Below are 23,383 nucleotides of genomic sequence, written 5' to 3' on the forward strand. Positions count from 1 at the left end.
TCAAAAAAAGAAATCATTTATGACTTTTCAAAAAAGAAGATTAATGGGTATGAAATAAAAAGTGCTAAAACCTTTGATCTAATAATTTATTTTAATGTTGTAACATCAATAAATAAACATCCTTTAAAAGAACTAATTTTCTAGTTATAGGGATATTTGAATGACAGTTTACCTTAGTCTATTATTCACGTATACATGCAGTAAATGGTATTACGTTGCACTCCTTTTTGATCAAAAATATATTTTTTTTATGCTTTTTCTCTGGCCAAGTTTATGCTAAAGGAAAATCTGGCACTTGCATAGAGCATTTCTCTAAGGATTTAAGAACTGACTACATTGGGCAGCTTCCAATTGCAAAACTGGACTGCCAAAAATAAGTTATATGTATAAAAAAAAGCCAGAATACAAAGTAAGATAGTTTTTTTCAGACTGGTTATAAACAAAGACATGTTGACATTTTATATTGAATGTTTCTTTTTAAAAAATGTAGAATTAAAGGGTATATTTATACAATATGTCTTGTTTAATAAGTAGTATGTGTATTTTTTTAATTTCAATTTACTTCAATAAGAATTAGTTGAATGGTTACCCTGGCACTTATTCAAAATTATTGTCTTCTTCCTAAGTTCCCCCATAATATTTTATTCAAAGATTTAGCAAAATGCTTGTAGCAATTATGTTTTGTACAAGTGTTGGGAATTTTTTATTCCTGGAATAAATTATACATTCTTTGAGAAGGAATTTTTTAATCTTCTCAATGATCTAGCATTGTATTTTGAAAACATATCATTTGAAAAATATGTAGTCAGTAAGTCTGTTAAAGGGACATTCAACTTTATTTACTATTAATTTTATAGTATGATTCTGTAGTTTTAATAGTGACAATGGTTCCACATGTCAACATTACCATTTTCAGGGAATGTACAAGGACCCACAAGGACGATGATATTCCTTAGCAAACCAGATAAACTTGAGAAAGGTGAAAATCATAGGTTGTCTTTATGCTCCTCCAAGATAGTCAACGAAATCCAACATTTTACACTAAGGGAACTCTAACGAAATGTTTTCCCTTCCCTAAAGTAACTGGTGATTTTCCACATTTGATTGATCTATTAAAAAATTCAATGTATAGATTTTTTAATATGTATTGGTAAATAATTCTCTTCCTAAGGAAACAACTTCATTTTATTAATGGCTTACCTTAAAGTAGCATATTCAAACTACAATAAAGAAAAGATACTAGAATCAGATAACCAAAATGTTTAGTGGTTTAGCACATGGGCATTTATGTCAGAAGACCTAAGTTTGAATCACAGTTCTTTCAACTATTTATCCCTGTGACCTTTGCAAATTAATCTTTGTAAGACTCAGTTTCCTTTTTGTAATATGATGATAATATTATCCACTTTCAGATTTGCTCCAATGAGTAAATGATTATTTGCCCCATATCAAGAACTCACTAGATGGGAGCAGTTTTATTACTTTTCCTTGGTGTTGTTTTTATTATGAATTTTCAATATTAATGAGAATACTAATTTAAATACTTATATTAATGCTAATTTTATTGTTGGAGAAGGCAAATTAAAATTGGCTACAGACGTCCTTGTTTCAACATTTTTCTTTTCTGATTGCGTTTGCTTTAGAAGTTTCATGAAAACATATTGCAGGTATGTGACCTACAATAGAACAGTTAAATGAAATTAAAATACAGGTGCTGTAAGTTGTGATTAAAAAGTCAATGTAAGAACTTCTACTCTAATTGGAAAGATATTTTACACATAAACATTTAATTTATAAGCTTAAGATTATAAAATTAACATTATGTTATCAAAGAACATTTAGAAAATAGAGGAAGGAAAAATACTGCTCATAATTCCACCTCCCTTAATACAACCATTATTACCATTTCATTTATTTATTTTTGACCTTATTTCCAATTAATTATTTTAGCATCACTGCAAACTCGTATCATGATTTCTCCCTTACTTTGTAATTATTTTTCAATTTTCTTATATAACCAGAGTGACTACATAATCTATCATTCAAAGTAGGACACTTTTGAGAGTTAAAAGGGAGCTATTATTAATCATGGCACATCAAGAAGTATAAATGGGATGGCTTGTGCAAACAAAGACATATGGTCACCCTACATATAATCTTCATATCCATTCAGTAGATGTACCATGATTTATTAATTATTTCCTTATTGTAGAGCATTAAGAACTTCTCAAATTTTTCAAAATCTATCTTTTAATTTAAACCAAAATCAAAATATTTCTTCAGAATTTGTGAAACACAATAAAGGGAACCCAGAAATGTAAATACTATCTTTGTGCATTTCTGTATATAAAAAGGTATATAGATAATATTTACCTACTTCATAATTGCTGTGAAGATGAAAATGAAATAATGTATCTAAAAACCAGAGACATGATAGGTTCTCAGCAAGAAGTTGTTATTTTCAATTTTATAATTTTCATCAGTGACTTGGTTAAGGCGTTCAGACTATACCATAAAGTTCACATCTAAAGGTAAAACTAGGGCAATAACACTGAAAACTGTAACTTTCATATTGTATCAGAGAAAATAAAGAGAAAAGCAAAGAAGAAAAAAATGAATGAAACCTAAATCTGTTTTTAAAAGAACAATAAAATTGATAAATCTCTAGTATAACAAATCAAGCAAAAAAAGAAAAAAAAAGAAAAATTATTGATACCAGAAATGAAACAGAGAGGATCACTAGAGAACTTACAGATATTAAAGGGCTAATAAAAGAATATCATTAAAAGCAAGATGCCAGAGTTCCCATTGTGACTCAGTGGAAAAGAACCTGACTAGCATCCATGAAGATACAGGTTCAATCCCTGGCCTTGCTCAATGATCTGGCATTGCCCTGAGCTGTGGTGTAGGTCACAGATGCTGACATTGCTGTGGCTGTGGTATAGGCCAGCGGCTACAGCTCTGATTCAACCCCTACCCTGGGAACTTTCATATGTCATGGGTGTGGCCCTAAAAAGGCAAAAAAAAAAAAAAAAACCCCAAAAAAACCCTAAAGTGAGATTCCAATACATTTGAAAACATACGAAATGCACAAACTCCTAAAAAACATAAACTACCAGAAATCACTCAAGAAAAAAAAATTTGGTAATTTAGGTAATTAGGTAATTTGAATAACCCTATAACTATTTAAAATTATGAAGATTAAATTTGTAATTAAAACTTTTACTGACAAATTTTACCAATATTTAAGTAAAATTCTATACAATCTCTTGCAGAAAATAGAAGAGAACATTTCCCAACTATTTTATGGGGCCAGTTTTACCCTGATACTGAAACTAGACAAAGAAATTACAGGAAAAGAAATTTCAGACTAATAGACCTCATGAATTTAGATGGGAAAATCCTCTACAAAATATTATCAACTCAGAGCCTATTAATGTATAAAAAGTGTAATACTTCATGAACAGGTAGACTTTGTCTGTATCATCAAAAAAAACCTTTGACAAAATTCAACATCTATTATAATGAAGTTTCAGCAAAACAGATATCAAAGATGTGGCAGTCTCCATGATCTTTGTTCCAGAAGTTCAGAAAATCTTCTCCTCTTGAAAACTAGTGACTTGCTTCTAATCAGTGGAATGCAGCAAATAGGACATCATTCTCACAACCATATTATATCATATGACTCTACCTTGCTAGGATACTCACTCTAATCTGAGTGAGCTTGAAAAGGTTTTTCTCCAGTTGAGCCTCCACTTGAGAATACAGCTTGACTGATGCTTTGATAGCAGCCTAGTGAAACTCTCAAACAGGGAACCCAGCTAAAGCATTTTCAGATTCCTGATCCACAGAAATTTAGAGATAAAAAATGTGCGTTGTTTAAGCCACAAAAGTGTGTGGTAATTTCTTTTTTTTTTTCCTCTCTTTCTTTCTTTTTTTTTTGTCTTTTTGCCATTTCTTGGGCCTCTTCTGTGGCATGTGGAGGTTCCCAGGCTAGGGGTCGAATTGGAGCTGTAGCCACCGGTCTACGCCAGAGCCACAGCACGCAGGATCCGAGCCGCGTCTGCAACCTACACCACAGCTCACGGCAACACCAGATCATTAACCCACTGAGCAAGGCCAGGGATCGAACCCTCAACCTCATGGTTCTTAGATTCATTAACCACTGTGCCACGATGGGAACTCCTTTATTTATTTATTTATTTATTATTTATCTATTTATTTTTTGTGTGTGTGTGGTAATTTCTTATACAGCATTAGAAAACTAACACAGATTTTGGTACTTGGAATTGGGATTCTGTTGTAATAAATTCCTAAAAAAATGTGGAGTGGCTTTGAAACAAGTAAGTGGTCAGAGACTGCATGACTCTTGAGGAGTATCATAGAGAAAGACTAGATCTTGAAAAGTTTGAAAGTAGAAATCTAAACTTTGAGGGCCCTGCTGGTATGAGCTCAAAAGGAAGTGAGAAATAAGTTAATGAAAATTACCTAAGCCTGATAAAGGGCATGTATTTAAAAAACCAGTAAGTAAAAATCATATATAATAATGTAAGTCTGAATACTTTCTTTCTAAGATTTGGAATAAGGCAATGATGTCTATTATCATCTCTTCTATTCAACATTGTAGGGGAGGTCCTCGCCAGGATAATAAGGCAAAATAAATAAATGAAAGACTTACAGAATGAAAAGCATGAAATAAAAACATCTTTTTTTTTTGTCTTTTGTCTTTTTAGGGCCAAAGCTAGAGCTAGAGGTTGAATCAGAGCTGCAGCCACTGGCCTATACCACAGCCACAGCAATGCCAGATCTGAGTCACGTCTGCGACCTACCACAGCTCACGGCAATGCCGAATCCTTAACCCACTGAGCAAGGCCAGGGATTGAACCTGCGTCCTCATGGATGCTAGTCAGATTCGCTTCCACTGAGCCACAACGGGAACTTTATTCACAAGTGACATGATAGTCTACATAGAAAATCTCACCCCTTCCCCCATAAATCTACAAAATATTTACCCAGAACTAATAAGTGAATTTATTAAGGTGGCAGAGTATAAGGTCAATATACAATGATAAATTGTATTTATATATATCAGCAATAAACAATTTAATGATAGAAAAATCATTTGTAATTGCCTCTCAGACATGAAATTCTTGGAATAAAATGAACAAACATGTGCAATATTTGTACACTTAAATCTGTAAAACATTGATAAATTCTTTTTAAAGATCTAAATCAGTATAGAGATATACTATGTTAAAAGATAGGAATACTTAATATCTTTCTCATGTTAATTTTACCCAATTAATATAAAGATTCAATACAGGGACCTAGTCAAACTGACAACCTTTTGCATAGCAAAGGAAACCATCAAAAAAACCCCAAAAAGACAACTTAAAGAATGGGAGAAAATAGTTTCAAATGACACAACCAACAAGGGCTTAATTTCTAAAACATATAAATAACTTATACAACTCAACAGCAAAAAAGCCAACAACCCCATTGAAAAATGGGCAGAATACCTGAATAGACATTTCTCCAAAGAAGATATACAGATGGCCAACAAGCACATGAAAAAATGCTCAACATCATTGATTATTAGAGAAATGCAAATCAAAACTACTATGAGGTACCACCTCGCACCAGTCAGAATGGCCATTATTAATAAGTGCAGAAATAAATGCTGGAGAGGGTGTGGAGTAAAGGGAACCCTTCTGCCCTGTTGGTGGGAATGTAAATTGGTACAACCAATATGGAAAACAGTATGGAAGCTCTTAGAAAACTAAATACTGGAGTTCCCGTCATGGCGCAGTGGTTAACGAATCCAACTAGGAACCATGAGGTTGTGGGTTCTATCCCTGCCCTTGCTCAGTGGGTTAACGATCCGGCATTGCCATGAGCTGTGGTGTAGGTTGCAGACGTGGCTCGGATCCCAAGTTGCTGTGGCTCTGGCATAGGCTGGCAGCTACAGCTCCGATTCGACCCCTAGCCTGGGAAACTCCATATGCAGTGGGAGCGGCCCAAGAAATGGCAAAAAGACAAAAAAAAAAAAAGAAAAGAAAAGAAAACTAAATACACAACTACCATATGACCTAGCAATCCCACTCTTGGGCACATATCCAGACAATACTTTCCTTGAAAAAGACCCATACACCCACATGTTCATTGCAGCACTATTCACAATAGCCAAGATATGGAAACAACCCAAATGTCCTTCAACAGACGATTGGATTAGGAAGATGTGGTATATATACACAATGGAATACTACTCAGCCATAAAAAAGAACAAAATATACCATTTGCAGCAACATGGATGGGACTAGAGACTCTCATACTAAGTAAATCAGAAAGAGGAAGACGTATTCTATGATATCACATATCTGGAATCTAACATATGGCATAAATGAACCTTTCCACAGAAAGGAAAATCATGGACATGGAGAATAGACTTGTGGTTGCCAATGGGGAGGGGGAGGGAGTGGGATGGACTGGGAATTTGGGGTTAATAGATGCAAACTATTTCCTTTGGAATGGATAAGCAATGAGATCCTGCTGTATAGCACTGGGAAATATATCTAGTCACTTGCATTGGAGCATGACAATAATAAAGAATGTATGTATGTATGTGTAACTGGGTCACCTTGCTGTACAGTAGAAAATTGACAGAACACTGTAAACAAGCTATAATGGAAAAAAAGAAAGTCACTATAAAAAAATAAAATAGATAAACAACAAGGACCTAATGTATAGCAGAGGGAATGGCATTTAACATATTGAATAAACTATAATGAAAAAAAGATTCAATACAATCCCTATCAATATTCCACAAGGCTTTTATATTTTTGTAGAAATTGACAAGTTGATTATAAAAATTATATGGAAAAGTAAAGGGTAGAGAATAGCCCAAATAATTTTTTTTTGTCTTTTTGCCATTTCTTGGGCCACTCCCACAGCATATGGAGGTTCCCAGGCTAGGGGTCTAATCAGAGCCATAGCCACCAGCCTACGCCAGAGCCACCGGCCTACGCCAGAGCCATAGCAATGCGGGATCCGAGCCGTGTCTGCAACCTACACCACAGCTCACAGCAACACCGGATCCTTAACCCACTGAGTAAGGCCAGGGATTGAACCTGAAACCTCATGGTTCCTAGTGGGATTCGTTAACCACTGAGCCACGACGGGAACTCCAAGCCAAAATAATTTTGATACAGAAGGACGAAGATGAGGGACTCACATTCCCTGATCATATGAATTACTACAAACTACAGTAATTAAGATAGTATAAAATTGGTTAGGAGAGGCATACAATTGACACAAAAAATAAAGAATCCAGAAATGGATCCAAACACAAATGCTCAACTGATTTACAAAACAGATATTCAAATAATTTTATAAAGAAAGGATAATCTTGTCAACAATGGTACTAGAACAATTAGATATCTATTTGTAATAAATAAATAAAAGAACCAGGACCCTCATACCTTACAGCTTACATGTATATAAAAATCAATTTTAAATGGATTGTAGACCTAAGTGTAAACCCAAATCACAAAATTCCAGAGGAAAGTATAGGGGAAAATCTTTATGACTATGAATTTAGTAAAGATCACTTAGACAAGGACAAGAAGCATAAACCATAAAAAAATTATAAATAGGCCTTCATCAAAGTGAAAGCCTTTTTAATTTTGAAAATCACTATTTAAGAAAGAGGTCATAGGAGCAAATATTTGCAAATAAATATCTGGTTTTTACCCAGAATTTATAAGGAATTCTTACAATTCAATAAGAAAAAAAAAGTCAATAGAAATGAACAAAAATTTTGAATTTTTACCAAAGAAGCAATACAGATTGTAAATAAAAACATGGAAAAATGCTAACTTGACCTTAAAACTGTAAATTTACACTACAGTGAGATATGACAATGAGCTACCATGTCTACTGGGCTGTCTAAAATAGAAAACATAAATAACTGATAGTACCAAATTAAGGCAATAATGAAAAACAATAGAAACTATAATCAATTACTAGTGGGAATGAACAATGAAATTGTTATTTTGGAAAACAATTTGGAAATTTCTTCTAAGGCTAAACATGCACATAACATACTACCCAGAAAACTAGTCCTAGGTATTTACCCCATAGAGGTGAAAATGTATATTACACAAACACCTATACAGAAATGTTTACACCTACTTTATTCATAATAGCCCCAAGGTGGAAACAACTTAAGTGTCAATTGACGAATACATTTAAAAATTGTGTTATATTCATACAATGGAATTTTATCTAGAAATAAATGGGAATATAGTATTGATTCTTGAAATGGCATGAATAAATCTCAAAATCACTGAGTTAAGTAAAAGAAGAGACAAAGTATGCCACCACTTATATAATCTTTTGGAAAAGGCAAAACCATGGGGACAGAAATAAGATCAGTAGATGACTGGGGTGAAGGAACTTTTTGGGAGGATGGAAACAGTCCATATTTTGATCACGGTTTTTGTTTCACAACTGTAGACATTTGTCAAAATTCACTGAGCCATATACCTTAAAGGGTGAATTTTACTGTATATAAATTATATCTTAAAAAAAAAACAACCTGACTTTAAAACTGGTATACTATTTAAACAGACTTTGAGGAATTTTTAAACAATGGATTCCCAAATTTGTTTTTAGTGTTAGGTATTTTTTGATGAAATTGGTTATATTCATTTATCTTTTAAAAAGTTAAATATATAAAAGGAATTCAGAAATAGCCAATAAAACTATAGAGTTGAAGCTCTTAAATGATGTCATTTATCATATGATTTCTTGTCCCAAAGACCTGACTGTGATTTCTAAATATGATGGGCTATTAAAGAACTAGAAATCAAAAGAATTCATCATCTGCCCTGGATCATGACTTAAGTCAAGGACATATTTGTAGTTTTAATGTGAGAATTTAGCAATATGTATTCCTTTTTTTGAGAAAATTGCATTTTGGTCTGAGAGTTTTGGAGAATACTTTTCAGTTTTTTTTGTTTGTTTTTTATTTTTTGTCCTGCCATATTCTTCTTTTGAGGTAGCAAAGTTATATCTTTTAAATATGTTTTATTTCTTGATGTTTCAAATTTTCTACTAAAGGCCTCAAGTTATTTCACAAACCATGCACTATAGAGAATCTCATCTAAACTTCTATCTCATCTTTTATGTTCTGTTCATTTCTAGTCTCATCTACAGCCTCTTCTCATGATCCATAGAGAAACCATCTTCACAACGCCCTCTCCTCAAATCTACTGATGAAAAATTACCTTTAAATTCCTTTGATAAATTTCCATTTGTCTTTTTCTGGAAATACTAGGTTCACTAAATGCCTCTTCAATAAGCTTCCACTTTTCCCAATCTTCCCAACTTCATGTGGGCAAAGAACTGAGGGATTTTTCTCAAATCTTGTCAGTTTCTGTATAATTAAAATGCCACTCTTTCTTTGCAACTCATTATCTGCACCCCAATACTACTGATTGGTTTTAACCACTTCCAAACATTCCTACAACTTTCAATACACTTTCTCAACTCTATGTCCACCTCATATGTTAAGAGACTTTAAAATTTAGGTTCATGGCTCATCCAATCCCTTTGCTTCATGATTTCTTGACCTATTTGATTCCATAGCACACTCTATTATTCTGATATAATTGTAATTTGAAACATGGTCACATGCTGGGTCTCACTTTTCCACAGCATTTCTCTAACAGATCAAGAAACACAAATATGGGTTTCTGGCTGTGGTGCAGTGGGTCAAGGATCCAACTGCAGCCGCTCAGCTTGCTGCAAAGGTGTGGGTTTGATCCCCAGCATTGAGTAGTGGGTTAAGGGTCTGGTGTTTACGCAGCAGTGGCATAGGTTGCAGCTGCGGCTTGGATTTGATCCCTGGCCTGGGAAACTCCATGTACCACAAGTGCTGCAAAAAAAGAGAAGGAAAAAAAGAAAGAAAGAGAGAGAGAGAGAGAGAGAAGGAAGGAAGGAAGGAAAGGAAGGAAGGAAGGAAGGAAGGAAGGAAGGAAGGAAGGAAGACAAATTCTCTTTTTCTGATCACAGCATTTTTACCATCCATGACTTCCATTTGGCTATCCTCATAGCATTGTCTTTTTGCCCTTCCTGTAATCTCTGGTACAAAATACTCCCATTTTCTGATCATACTTAATTCATTTTCCAGCTTGAATTACATAATGAGCTATTTTCTTTTTTCTTTTTTTTGCTTTTTAGGGCCACACCACGGCATATGGAGTCCCAGGCTAGAGGTCAAATCTGAGCTACAACTGCCGGCCTACGCCACAGCCACAGCAATGCAGGATCCGAGCCTCGTCTGTGACCTACACCACAACTTAGGGCAACGATGGATCCTTAATCCACTGAGCAAGGCCAGGGACTGAACCTAAAACCTCATGGTTACTAGTCAGGTTGTTTCCTCTGCACCACAATAGGAACTCCATGATTGGCTGTTTTCATGCACTTTACACCCTTGCACTCTCTTGAACTTTCATCAGAAACTTGATGCTAATTTTCCAGCATGACCATAACTAATAACTGTTTTCCTAGTTTTACTACTCTTCCATGGAATGCTGTCTGAGACTCGCAAAAAATGATGACAAGGTTTGCTTCAAAGTAATGCCGTCTTGTGCCAATTAGGACTTCACTGTTACACAACAATGCTTTTAATCATCTTCTGTTGAACTATTCTGATTTGATTATTCCTTTCCCATCATTCTATTAAATTGAATTTTAAATACAACATTAAAAGTCATTTACTATGAGTTTCCTTTATCTTGATACATAATTATCCAGAGGAAGCATAAATATAAATAAAATGTAAGTGCTCATACTCACTTAGAAATTGGATTGACACTGGCTTCAATAATTGTTAAACATTTACAGCACTTTATGTTTTCTGGGAATTCTTGTACACCTAAAATTTAAAAGAAAAAGAGTACATGAAAATATACTATAGTTCTAATATAAAGAATAATTATTGCACACTGTAAATATGATAAGGCTAATCATGAGTAAGAATAATAACTTAATATTATACATTAGTGCCATATAATACACATATACATTATAAATATAATGTGAATATTAAATAATATTTTATGACAGTAACAATTTGAAATTAGGATATAAAATTGAGAACACTTGTATATTTAGCATAAGTCTTTGCTCTTTACTAACCTAAAGAAATAAAGTTGGATTTATTTAGTTGTCACAGTGCTGCTACTAAAGAAAGGGAAAATCAGTAGATATAAGAAAACAGAAAATAAAATCTTTACTCTGTTCATTTTATAAGACTGGGAAGAATGAAAATGCATATTGGAAAGATATCTAAGGACAAATAATAAAACTGATAGATATTCCAAAACTAATAAGAAGCTCCAAAACATTTTTTTGCAGGTCTTCCCTACTGGCGCAGATATAGCTCTGCAGCTGCCTGAGAGGGTGAGAAGGTGAGCAGCCCTTCCTGGAGTCCTCTCTGGAGTCTCTGAGGCAGCCAGCCTGGCCGATTGCCCTTGGAGAACTGCTCATCTGCTGTCACAGCTGTGCTGTTGGCTGTGTGTCAAAAGTGTACATGTTTTTCTTACTGAAAATCGGTAAGCCACAAACCTAATCCATAAATGTGATGGGCAGAAGAATAAAAGTTGTGGAGGATGCTTCAATCAGTTGATTATAAATGACTTATATATAAAGTGGACCACTCCATATCCACCAGTTCCACAAGGATTAAAAAAGCAAAACAAAATGAGGTTAAAAAAAAAAGAAAAAAAAAACAGTCAGGAAGTTCCAAAAAGCAAAACTTGAATTTGCCACACATTGGCAACTATTTTCATAGCACTGGCATTTCATCGAGTATTATAAGCAATCTAGAGATGACTGAAAATGTACAGGTGGATGTGCTGTGCGTAAGTTATATGGAAATACTGCACCATTTTATATAAGGGACTTGAGCACCTTCGGATTCTGGTATCCGCAGAGGTTCTGGAACAAATCCCCCACAGATACTGAGGAACAGCTTCTAAAAGAAGTTAGAAGAGACAACAGCTATGCTATAGAAAGCTGTTCCTATATCCCTGCAGTACTGCTTGCTCTTCATTTTTCAAACTATGACTAAGCATGTAAAAAATGTGCATAAAGTACTAGTCCTGCTACTTAATTTGTATCTGACAGAAGGATAAGTAACACTTTATGGGAGAATTTAGTTGAACTTTTTTTTTTTTCCCCCCCGGCCATGCCTGTGGCATGTGGAAGTTCCAGGGCCAGGATCAAACCCAAGCCACAGCAGTGACAATGCCAAATTCTTTACTGCTAAGTCATGAGGGAATGCCTAGTAGAACTTTTGATGATAGATAATCAAGGAAAAAATAAAAAAAAAAAAACCAACTTTCCAGGGTCTCTTGACCTTACCACCATGTCCACAGGGGATGTGTGTGTGTGTGGGGGGGGGTGTTGGGAAGCCGAAGGAAACAAGTCATTCACTGCAGAGTAAGGGCACAAAAGATGGTGTGGGGATAATTCTCATGCCACTTCTCCCTCTGTGAAGGTGCATCTGAAACTATGCTGAGCTAAAATTACTGCTGAAGTGTTTTGGCATTTTACCAAGAACTCAAGGAGGATTAGGAGCACCATTATGTATGAATTGAATGAGAAAGGCCAATTCTCTTTATTGGGAAGGTCATAACACCTGGAGCTGCCCTTATTAACCAGACGTTAACAAAATAGCAAAGAAATCAATAAACGAACCCTTGAGCTATCCTCAACATTTCCCCTAGCGTTCATAGTCACTTCGGATACTGCAACCAACAGGGGTATAAGGGTTTTCTTTTCTCCTTTTAGCTTCTTCTCTTCAGTCCCCAGTCTGGGCTCATTACAAGCTCATGTGCCTGATGCTTCATCTCCACAGGTTCCTACCTTAGGATGATATTTCCTTAAATTATGTGTAAACCAAGACATGGAAGCAGAAGCAAATCAAAATGCAATTTTGAAGAAAAGACTGTACCTCTTTATCTCTACTGAAAATGGAATTCCCTGCTGTGGTGAAAATGCTACCACATTATTTGCTTAAAATGTTGTTTACAATTTAAACTTCAAATTGTTCAGAGCAGAGTCTATTAGATTAAAGTGGAATCCCAATTTTATCACTTACTGGTTGGGTAACCCTAGGCAAGTCATTCAAATGTCCAATGTGTTAGTTTCCTACTCTGAATTATGCTTATTCTATGAATGGATACATCAGAGAGTTGTACTGAGGATTGAAAGAGATAAAGTAGATAAAGTAACTGAAAGTGTTGCATATATGTTATCTATAATTATTAGAAACAAATCGAAGCAGAGGGTGTCTGTCAACAAAGGAACAATCATGTTGAAAATGAGCTGGCTTGAACAAATTTTAAAAGTTATTTACCTAAGAGACCAGCAAAGAGGTAGGAATTAGTGTGCTGAAACAATTATCTCAATATCTTATCACTATGATAGCTGAGATAGATATTCTTGGAGATGGGAAATAAATGAAAAATATGTATTTATAAATATATACACTTGTATATTATAATGTAAACATATAAATAAATGTACTGCTAGTCTATGCTGAGAAATATTTTGTATTTTTGCAGAGGTTTTTAGCTATCTTAATCTACTTGTGAAAGTTGGAATACATTTAGAAAAATAGGTCGCCAAGGGAATTTTGCCTATATACCAATATATGGCCCTTAGACTTTAGGAAAAGCTCCTAGAGTATATATCTTCATCTCACAGTTCGGTCTAAACGTGGTGAGTGGCATAGCACAGTAGTTAAAAGCACAGGTTGGAAGGATGACAGAATCTCAGTATTGTCACTTAACTAGCCATGCAATCTTACTCAGACGTTATAGTATCTGAATGTCACTTATTCATTTATTGCCTAATTCAAAACATTGTTCTGAGTATTAGATAGTGTGAATGTAAAGCACTTAATAGCATGTCAGTCACTTAATAAGCACCTAATAAATACTAGATAAAAGTTCATGTATTAACAAGAGGAAATTTGACTTACACTTCTTTACGCCACTATGTAAAATAATTTAATTCTTTTAATAACCCTGTGAGACATTAGGAAATATTATTTTCATTTTATAGATAAAGAGCCACAAATTCACAGAGATTAGCTGACTTACTTAAACACCTAATAGGTGTTTATAGATGGAACAGATATAGGTGGAATTTAATTAAATTTTTTAACACCGTTTTCCTCTTTACCACATTACTTCTTATTAAAATTGGGTTAGATTTTATTGTAGAGCCCACATTTTTATTAACCAATCTTTGCAACTGGTCTTTCTCACCCTCTGAAACAGTGTGTTTGATTTGTAAAAACGATTTTATATATATGTGTGTGTGTGTACACTCTTCAGTTCTAAAAAAGTTCACACACGCACATGCACGTGTGCACTTTTTACTGATTTTCAAATAATTTATACAGAAATAGAACTTTAACAATATATCTTATACCAGGCAGTTTTACTTGTGATTATTGTAAGAAACAGATTCAAGCATTTTGTAGACCATACAACTCAAGCTTTAATTCTTATTTTTCAGTTGAGACACCACATAAACTTTCCTACTCAGGCCCATAAGGAACTCTCTTCTATAGGCACCATGAGCTCAATTCTTTTGGGAATCCCTGGAGATTCTAGCTCATTACATTTATATTAGACTCAAACCCAGTCTGAACAACCAATAAGGACTGAACTCTAAAAAAACTACATGGAATGCACTGTGTTTTATAGGCAAAATGATATATATAGTTTAAAAAACAGACAATTGCCTTATTCAAAAATAGCAGATGACATCAATAAATGTCTACCCTCCAAATTAGGACACTTCAATAACTATGCCATAAAATCTACTTTGAGTATGTCCAAAGATACTGTCAAATGAGAAATAACATACCTGCATTTAAATTTAAAACACCTTGGAAACAAAGCCTTCAATGCAATGGAGTTATTCAAAATTTCATTAAAAAATATGAATACCTTGAAGAACAAAAGACGTAATAGACTGCTTTATCTGATTGTTTTCTTTGTTTTTTCCTTCAAAAAAAATTAGATTGAAAAAGTTCCTGCTTGCTCAACTTTTAATTATTTAAGAACTAATCCACTTTGTAGGGTTTTTATTCTTCTCTTTCCTGCTGCCTCCATTTGAACACTGCACTGTTCAGTCATTCTTCCACCAGAGAAGGGAGGGGGGAGAATTCTGAAATCAATCAAATATAGGTCTTTCCTACCCAGCATGGGAGAAATTGAAAGTCCACAGGTGAATTTAAGTTTTAGTATATTCAATTAATTGTTTTTATTTGGATTGCCCTATTACTAATGCAGACAACCTAGTATTCACAGAAGAATCTTAAGTCTGTAATTAATACAGTTTTCAACTTTAAGTATAAAAAACTTGGCGTCCAAATGAAAGTCAAAACTATAAGTGTCACAGAAATTTTGTTAGGTTTTAAGTTGGCTTTAAGTTGTTATTAAAATATGAAAGCAAATATTTTACCCATACAATAGATAATAGATAATAATAGATAGCAATAGATAATAGATAATAATCTATGTGGCAAACAATTTTGTGATTATCAAATATAGAACATAATAATAGCAACAGCAACATTGATTCCTGTCTCATAAATGGAAGATCCTTGAGAGGCAAACCTGAGTGAAAGACATTTCTATAACATATAAGCTATAAGTCATTTATATATTCAACAAATATTTATTGAATGCTTATTCTGTGTTAGAAATTGTACTAAACTTTGATGATACAATGAGAGAAAGATGGATATGTTCTCTTAATTTGGGGAGCTTATATTCTGGCAAAGGGATATTTACAATCAACCATAAATGTTTTAGAAATGAGACATGCTATGGAAAATATAATTAGAGCAAAATAAAGATGGATCAAAAATGCTTGAAAAATCTCAAACTTAACAAGGGTGATAAGGTTTAGCCGTATTGATTGGAAAGATGGCAGTTGAGGGAAGACTTGAAGACAGTGAAAAAGATAGGAATACAGATACCTAGAACCTGAAAGCAGAAAGTAAGAGAATCTCAGGCAGAGGGAATAGACAGTGAAGATGCTATAAAGTTTATTCCTGGTATATTCTAATAATAGCAAGGAGGTCAGTGTGGCTAGAACACAGTGAGGAAGAGAAGAGTAGCAAAAAAATAGGTTAGAAAATTAAGAAGGGTATGTATGGTGGGGAGGTGAGGGTGTCAGCTCATGTATGGACTTTCAGGTCATTACAAGAGCTTTGGTTTTTACTCTGAACAAAATAGAGAAACACTGAAGGATACAAGTGTGATAAGGTCTGATTTTTAATTTGAGAGTATCACTCTTGCTCCTGAGTAAGGTAGCCCATCTGAGAGGGAGGCCAATTATAAGCTGTTGTAAGAAATTCTAAGGAGAGTTGATGGTGGCTTGGATGCAGGGTGGGAGCAGTGGAGGGAGAAGGAAGTGGGTGGAAACTGGTCAGTTTCTTTCGAATAGAAGACCTGATGGATTGGATGTAGATTATGAAAGAAAAAAGGAAATCATGGATAATTCTAGGTTTTTTTCTCCCGAGCAACTTGAATAAAGGATTTGTCTTGAACCTATATGGAAAATAAAATATGTGAAATAGGTTTTGGACAGAAGATAAAGAATTTTCTTTTGGATTTGTAATTTGAGATGTCCATTAGACTTCTAAGAGAAGCTGTCAGGTATATGTAGAAGAGAGGTCTAGACTGTAGATTTCAAAATGCAAAATTCATTGTTATTTAGACAGTATTTAAACCATGAATCAAATATGAGCACCAATGATGTAAATGTAGATAGTGAAGAATAAAGGACCAATGACTGAGCCATTAATTACTCCAAAATAAGACTGGAGAGAAGAGGAAGAATCAACACAGCAGACTGAACAACATCAGTCAGCGAGGTGGGATAAAAAAAAAATAAGAGGATTGTCTTAGAAGTCAAATGAAGAAAATGTATAAGGTAGGAAGAAATGGTCAAGTGTTTCAAATGATGTTCATAGGTCAAGTAAGATGATGACCAAAAAATTGCCTTTGGATTTGGTAATGAGGAGATCAGTGTGACTTCAACTGGAGTAGAAGGCTTAAAGCCAGGTGGGTTTAAGAGAGGATAAGAGGAAAGGATTTGCAGTTAGAGAATATAGACAACTTTATCTAGATGTTTTGCTGCATCAAAAGGGGTGAGGAACTATTATGGGAAGAAGATGCAAGATGTTTTCTTTAGAAATGTTAGGAATAACAGCATGTATGTATGCTGATTAACATAAACACGTAGAGAGAAAAATCTTGATGATATGGTAGAAACTCAGGAGAATTGCTACAGTGATATCCATGGGCAGGCAAGAAGAATGCTTATCCAATGGAGAGACTGGTTTCAGAGAGAAACAGGAGTAGTTCACCTGCACTAACAGGCAGAAATGAGAGAGTATGGGTGCAAATGTTGGTAGATAGGTAGATAAGGATGGTTCACAGTTTGCAAATTATCCTTTGAGACCTTTAAGTTTCTCAGTGGGGTAGGATCAATGGCCATGAACATGGGAAAGAAGGTGTAGGAGGTTTGAAGACAGAAGAGAACATGTGAAATAGTCACCAGAGGAGGAGAGTCAATAGACCAAGGAAGTACAATATGATCTTTGGAAAGCGATAAGGCTGCACTTCAGAATTACAATCATGAATGTCAAGTTATCTCTATCAGTGTGGCTGGGTGTTTTTTTTCCAGATCCTTTCAAACCCAAGTAGAGAACTAGATTCAGATAGGGTAGTAATTTTACTGAGCATGTGCAGGGATGTGAGAAAGAAGCAATGTGTCAAGGGGATCATCTGATGACTGACCACAAGATTCAAGCCATGCAAAAAGGGCAGAGCATCATCAAGGCCAAGAGAATTCCCGAAAAGATGGTAGTATTAATAGAGTGATGGTTCTGATGGGATTGAAGGAGGGATGGAGTGGTATAAGAGGGAGTGTTCTGGGAAGAGAGAAGGATGGAGTCAGTTAGCATTCAATTTCTTGATATTCCTTTTTTTTTTTGTCTTTTTGCCTTTTCTAGGGCCACTCCAATGGCATATGGAGGTTCCCAGAGTAGGGGTCGAATCAGAGCTGTAGCTGCTGGCCTACACCAGAGCCACAGCAACTTGGGATCCGAACCGAGTCTGCGACCTACACCACAGCTCATGGCAATGCCAGATCCTTAACCCACTGAGCAAGGCCAGGGATCAAACCTGCAACCTCATCGTTCCTAGTTAGATTTGTTAATCACTGAGCCATGAAGGGAACTCCTCAATTTCTTGATATTCTTGACAGTAGATCAGACTTAGGAAAGCAACGGAAATTCAGCAAGAGTCTGTTAAATTGTACCTAATGATATTGTTATGTAAATACCCTGAAGCAATGAACTAAAATGCTTTACAAACACCTGATCTTAATAAATACCCTGAAGCAATGAACTAAAATGCTTTACAAACACCTGATCTTAACTACGGATGTTTTAGATTCAAATTACCTTTTCTAAGATGAAAGGTAACTTTCTTTCCACACTAACATAATATAAAAGACTTCCTACAAATACCAAATTTTTAATGATTTAGCATTGTCTCAAATTCATTGAAATTTATGTTCATTACTTATACATTTTTATATAAATCTGTACACACCATAATAGTTATGGATAGTGTATTTTGAAATGCTTCTTTTCTGAATTTCAGAGATATCATCATCCCAAATGACTTACTCCATGGTGGACATGCTTTAGGCTGAAAATGAGTAAAACTTAAATATCTTATATAAAAAGGAGGGAAATATATGTATAATATTTTAGCATTTTCATTTAATATTTTAAGTATGGTATGAATTTTTAAATATTCCCAATTTTGAGAAGGCAAGGCATGGTTGTGGATATCTATTAAATTGGATTAGATTTAGGAACAGAAAGAATATATTTTATGGAGAAAACCTTATAAGCACTTTGCTTTATTTCATCTTCACGGCAATACTGTTAAGTGATTTATTATTCCTATTTAACTAATAAAGAAACTGAGGCCTAGAGGCTAGCTAGGATTTGAAACCAAGCCAAACTTATTCCAAAAACTATCACATTTTACATTTATTGAGCTGCTTCCATCAAATCCAGGATTCAAACTACTTTGGAGGTATCCATTTTAGCTACTCAGGATTGACAGTGCAACATTTACAATAGAGCACTATGTACTGGAATTGTGCCATATAGACTCTCCAGGTCAAACACAAAAAGCCTCAACTTTCTAAAACCCTTGAGTTTAATGCACACTCAAGCTTGACTATGATGTGGCCTTCTCACAGAGGCACTATAAATTGCCTTTATTCTATGATGACTTTTGGTCAAATTTCAGATAGCATCAACTTTCTGGCACTTTGAATGCATTGCTCAGGTAATAAAATTCTTTATCTTTGAATTTAATATATTGACTTATATAAGCTATAAGCTTAGTTCAGGATCTTTGTCTTCTTTATATATTGTTCAATCAACAGCTATTAGAAGGGATAAACAAGAAGAGGGGGTTACTCAAAATAGGCAAAGTATCAGTATGAAAACGTGATAACTGATGGTCTGATAATAACAGAGGTGATGGGAAAACAGCAAAGTTAACATCAGAACTCTTAGAATCTACCTTTCTTATTTTATGTAGAAGTCGGCAGCTCCACATACTAAATAATTTAGTAACACAAACCATAATGAACCCTAGTCAATCTGGAAAAGTTAAATTGTAATCATTATACCCACTGAAAGAAAATAATGAAACATTGTTGGGATAATTTCCAGTAAGAATGATTCAAATAAAGTTTTAAAATTTGACGTGTAGAGGGATAAACTGTAATTTTGGAGGGAAAATTATTTTCGGTATAAACCCACATTCCCCAAGGATATTTAGTAAATGAGACAATATTCAATTAAGTAGGAAGTAATGATTACAGTTAGATTTCTGAGGGGCAATCTCTTACAGGAGAAAGCAAAAACATTCACCAATTAAGTTAGTAAATTTGTGGGAAACTGCACAAGTCAATCATACCTTAAAGAGAGACAGAGAAAGAGGGAAAAAAAGAACAGAGTGGAGGATTTGCTTTACTTCCAATCCTAGTGAAGGGAGCCAAGAACTGAATAGGAACCCAAGCAAGGAAAGTTAAAGGTCTCCTGTTAGACTGCCTATTTTAATGGCATTATCAAGAGAAAAAAAAAATGAAGGTGAAGTAATCAATACTTTGAGACAAGTCATGCAATTGATTCTGCCTTTGGGACATGTCTGCCTGGAGAAAATTTTGAGTTTTTATGGCCTTGATCGACAATGAGTTCATTCACAGAGGCATGAACCCGACTTGGTCAAAAATTAAAATGGCACTTGACACCCTCCTCACCCTCTCTCTGCTTCAACAACGAATATATTGAATCCATATTATGTGAAATGGACCTATTTAATAATCTTATTTCATATTTTACTTATGATTTTTTCTTTCATTACCAACCAACCACTTCACTGAGCATTTACTTTGTCTGCACTTTGACAGCAGCTATTGTGGATCTAGAAACAGTGCAAGGTGCAGTGGTTTTTGTTTCCAAAAAGTTTATATTGAAGTTACACTGGCCTAATGGAGAGAGGACTCAAAATGCTTCATTACCAGTTCGATTTTGTTCTTTTACAATTTCCAGGAATTTACAGGTACACAGAAGACAGATTAATCAACCAGTTCAGGAAAGACTCTTCTATGACTCTAGAAAAAACTTATCTGTCTAGGTGGCAGAGCCCAACAAGGATGAGGGGATGGAAGGGTTCCTTTCTTCCTTATATTTAGATTTATTACCAGACCATAAACTCTATGCCACATGGAGTGAGTGCTGATAGCATTCATAAAAATTATTTGTTGATTTTATTTCCCAAAGACATTAGTAAGAGTTAAAAGTCCTGGCATCCAGCTAAGAAGGTGGCAAGAGAGCAGACCTGGTTTTTGTTGCCATCATATTCTTTAATGAAAATAGAAGGAGTCAATCCTCTGTTATTAACACTATAATTTCTTGAGCAGAAGTATATTCTGTGAAAAGGAAAGTAATCTTATATTGGGGGAAGTGCTAGTGATTTTCAGATAAATAGCATATTAAGTGTGTTGAAAGGGAGGCATTTAATAGGGCAAAATAGCAAGCTTTACTCTAAACAAATGGCCTAATGATTTGCCAAACATCAAAGAGCATATTTGTTGGTAATTGAGAACAACTGCATGGTAATATTTTCTCCCCAACCCACATAAACCATTCTAAAATAGACTTCTCTAAGAATTTATATATACTCTACCAGAGTCCCTATTCTTCTGTTAATATACTCAACATTTTAAAGATTTTTATCATTTAACTAGTTGCTCATATCATCTTTCTCTAGCATGCTTAAGAGAAACGCCCCCTTTTCACTGAAAGCTGAAGATACTATTTGTCTTCAGTGTTTTGCATGTATTTGGGGAAGGGGTGGAATAATTGGCAAGTCAGTAAAACACATAATAATGCCTTCAACTCTGATTGCCTTTCATTATAACTAACAACAGTGATTTTGCCCACTATGATGCTGTTCAAACCCATTCTTGTATAGAAATAAGTTTTAGAGGATGAGAGAAAAATCACTTAATTGCTGCAGAATTAGGAAGGGCTTTCACATTAATTCATTTTCATTAAAGTCCTTAAATTATACTGTCATAGTTTCTCCGAAGCTATGACAAATCAACAATCAGACTTAAAACTGAATCACTGGCTAATTAAACCTTACCATTCATTTTCTTGCTTTATCATATAAAACAATTTACTCCATTATGACCATGTATCAGCTCCACAAACAAGCATAGACCATTTATTCAGACATCTCACTATCATAAAATGCATTTATCTCTGAGGGACATAGATTTTTATTTTACTACAGCATTAAGATCTGAAGAATAAAGGATAAAAGATCCATTGGCATGGAAAGCCAATGCATTTACCCAAGGATTGCTGTAAAAAATTTTGGGAAGAGAGGAAGCATGATTTAAATGCAGCATGAGTATTTATTTACTCCCTCTGTCTCTGTCTCTGGCAGAGAAAGAGAGAGAGAGAAAGGTTAATGTACTTATTTTTAAAAAGAAAAAAATAGAATTTTTATTGAACACAAGAAGTTAAAATCTCATTTCTAGTTAATTTTGTTCCAGTTCATTAGTTATGTTCAATGTTCTAAGTAGGTAAATGTTCCAAATACTGCATGCTTTCAATGTTTCAAGTATACAGATGTCACTAAGATAGAGCATTTGTCCTAGAAAAGCCTATTATATAGTGAAAAATTAAATGATCCCAGCCTATATTCAATAACCTGAGAATTTGCATTTTTTATTACAAGAAACAAAGAATATTTAAAACACTGATCACATCCTAGGCCACAATGTGAAAGTCAATGAATAATAAGTCATCCAGGCCATGTGGTGTGCAACTATTTCAATAAAAATAATATAATAAAGAAGCTTCAAGTATAATAGAATACTAAAAACAACCAAGTAAACTCTAAGAAAGTGTGTGTGGGGCACAATAAAAGCAGCTGCAGTATAAAGTAGACACATAGAAATTAGTGATTGGAAAATAAAGCAATCAAGCAACCAATATTAAGACTAATAAGTCAAAAGGGAATTACTTGAAAGATAAGTGAAGTAGACAAATCTCTGGTAGCATAGAAGATAAAACATATATGATAGATGGAATAATTAAACAATATTAGGAATACAAAGAAAGAAACAGCCATGAATGTGGTAGAGATTTATAAAACACATAAGATAAGCCTATGGACAATGTTTTACCATAAAATTGAACATCTGGATGATGGAATAGATTATTTCCCAGGAAATTATAACTTACGAAAAAGTGACTCAAGATGATATAAAGGCTATGAGAATGGAAAAGAAAAATAAAACTGTCAGATGAAGATGATATGCTTTTATACATAATAATTCAAAAGAATCTATTGCTTATAAATTCAAATTTATAATTCAGCACCATGGCCGAATGTAAGAGTAAAATATCAAAATTAGTAATGTTTCTAGACGGCATTAACAAAAATTAGAAAAAAAGTTCTTTCTAAAGGGAATATAGCTTATAAAATTGGCAACTTAAACTACTTTGCGATAATTCTAATGAAATACATGCAGATCCTCTTGAAAGAAATCAAAAAACCTTTATTGAAAGGCACAAAATAAGATCTAAATAAAGGTAAATACCATGTTCATGGATTATAATACCACCACAAAATATCAATTTATCCCAAATTAATCTTTAAATTCAAGCCAA

At 34.3% G+C, this 23,383-nt stretch overlaps 1 protein-coding gene across 5 annotated transcripts in view; it reads right to left on the reverse strand.

The window, feature by feature from the left end:
* Positions 1-23,383, reverse strand: part of LRRC7 (leucine rich repeat containing 7) — a 528,235-nt gene that overhangs the window by 275,736 nt on the left and 229,116 nt on the right. For all 5 annotated transcript variants that reach the window (XM_047792054.1, XM_047792057.1, XM_047792056.1 and 2 more), the window contains one exon: positions 10,864-10,942. In XM_047792054.1, the coding sequence (XP_047648010.1) occupies positions 10,864-10,942 (79 nt within the window). The remainder of the gene's footprint in view (positions 1-10,863; positions 10,943-23,383) is intronic.

Source organism: Phacochoerus africanus, chromosome 8 (genome assembly GCF_016906955.1).
Source record: "Phacochoerus africanus isolate WHEZ1 chromosome 8, ROS_Pafr_v1, whole genome shotgun sequence".
Taxonomy (NCBI): domain Eukaryota; kingdom Metazoa; phylum Chordata; class Mammalia; order Artiodactyla; family Suidae; genus Phacochoerus; species Phacochoerus africanus.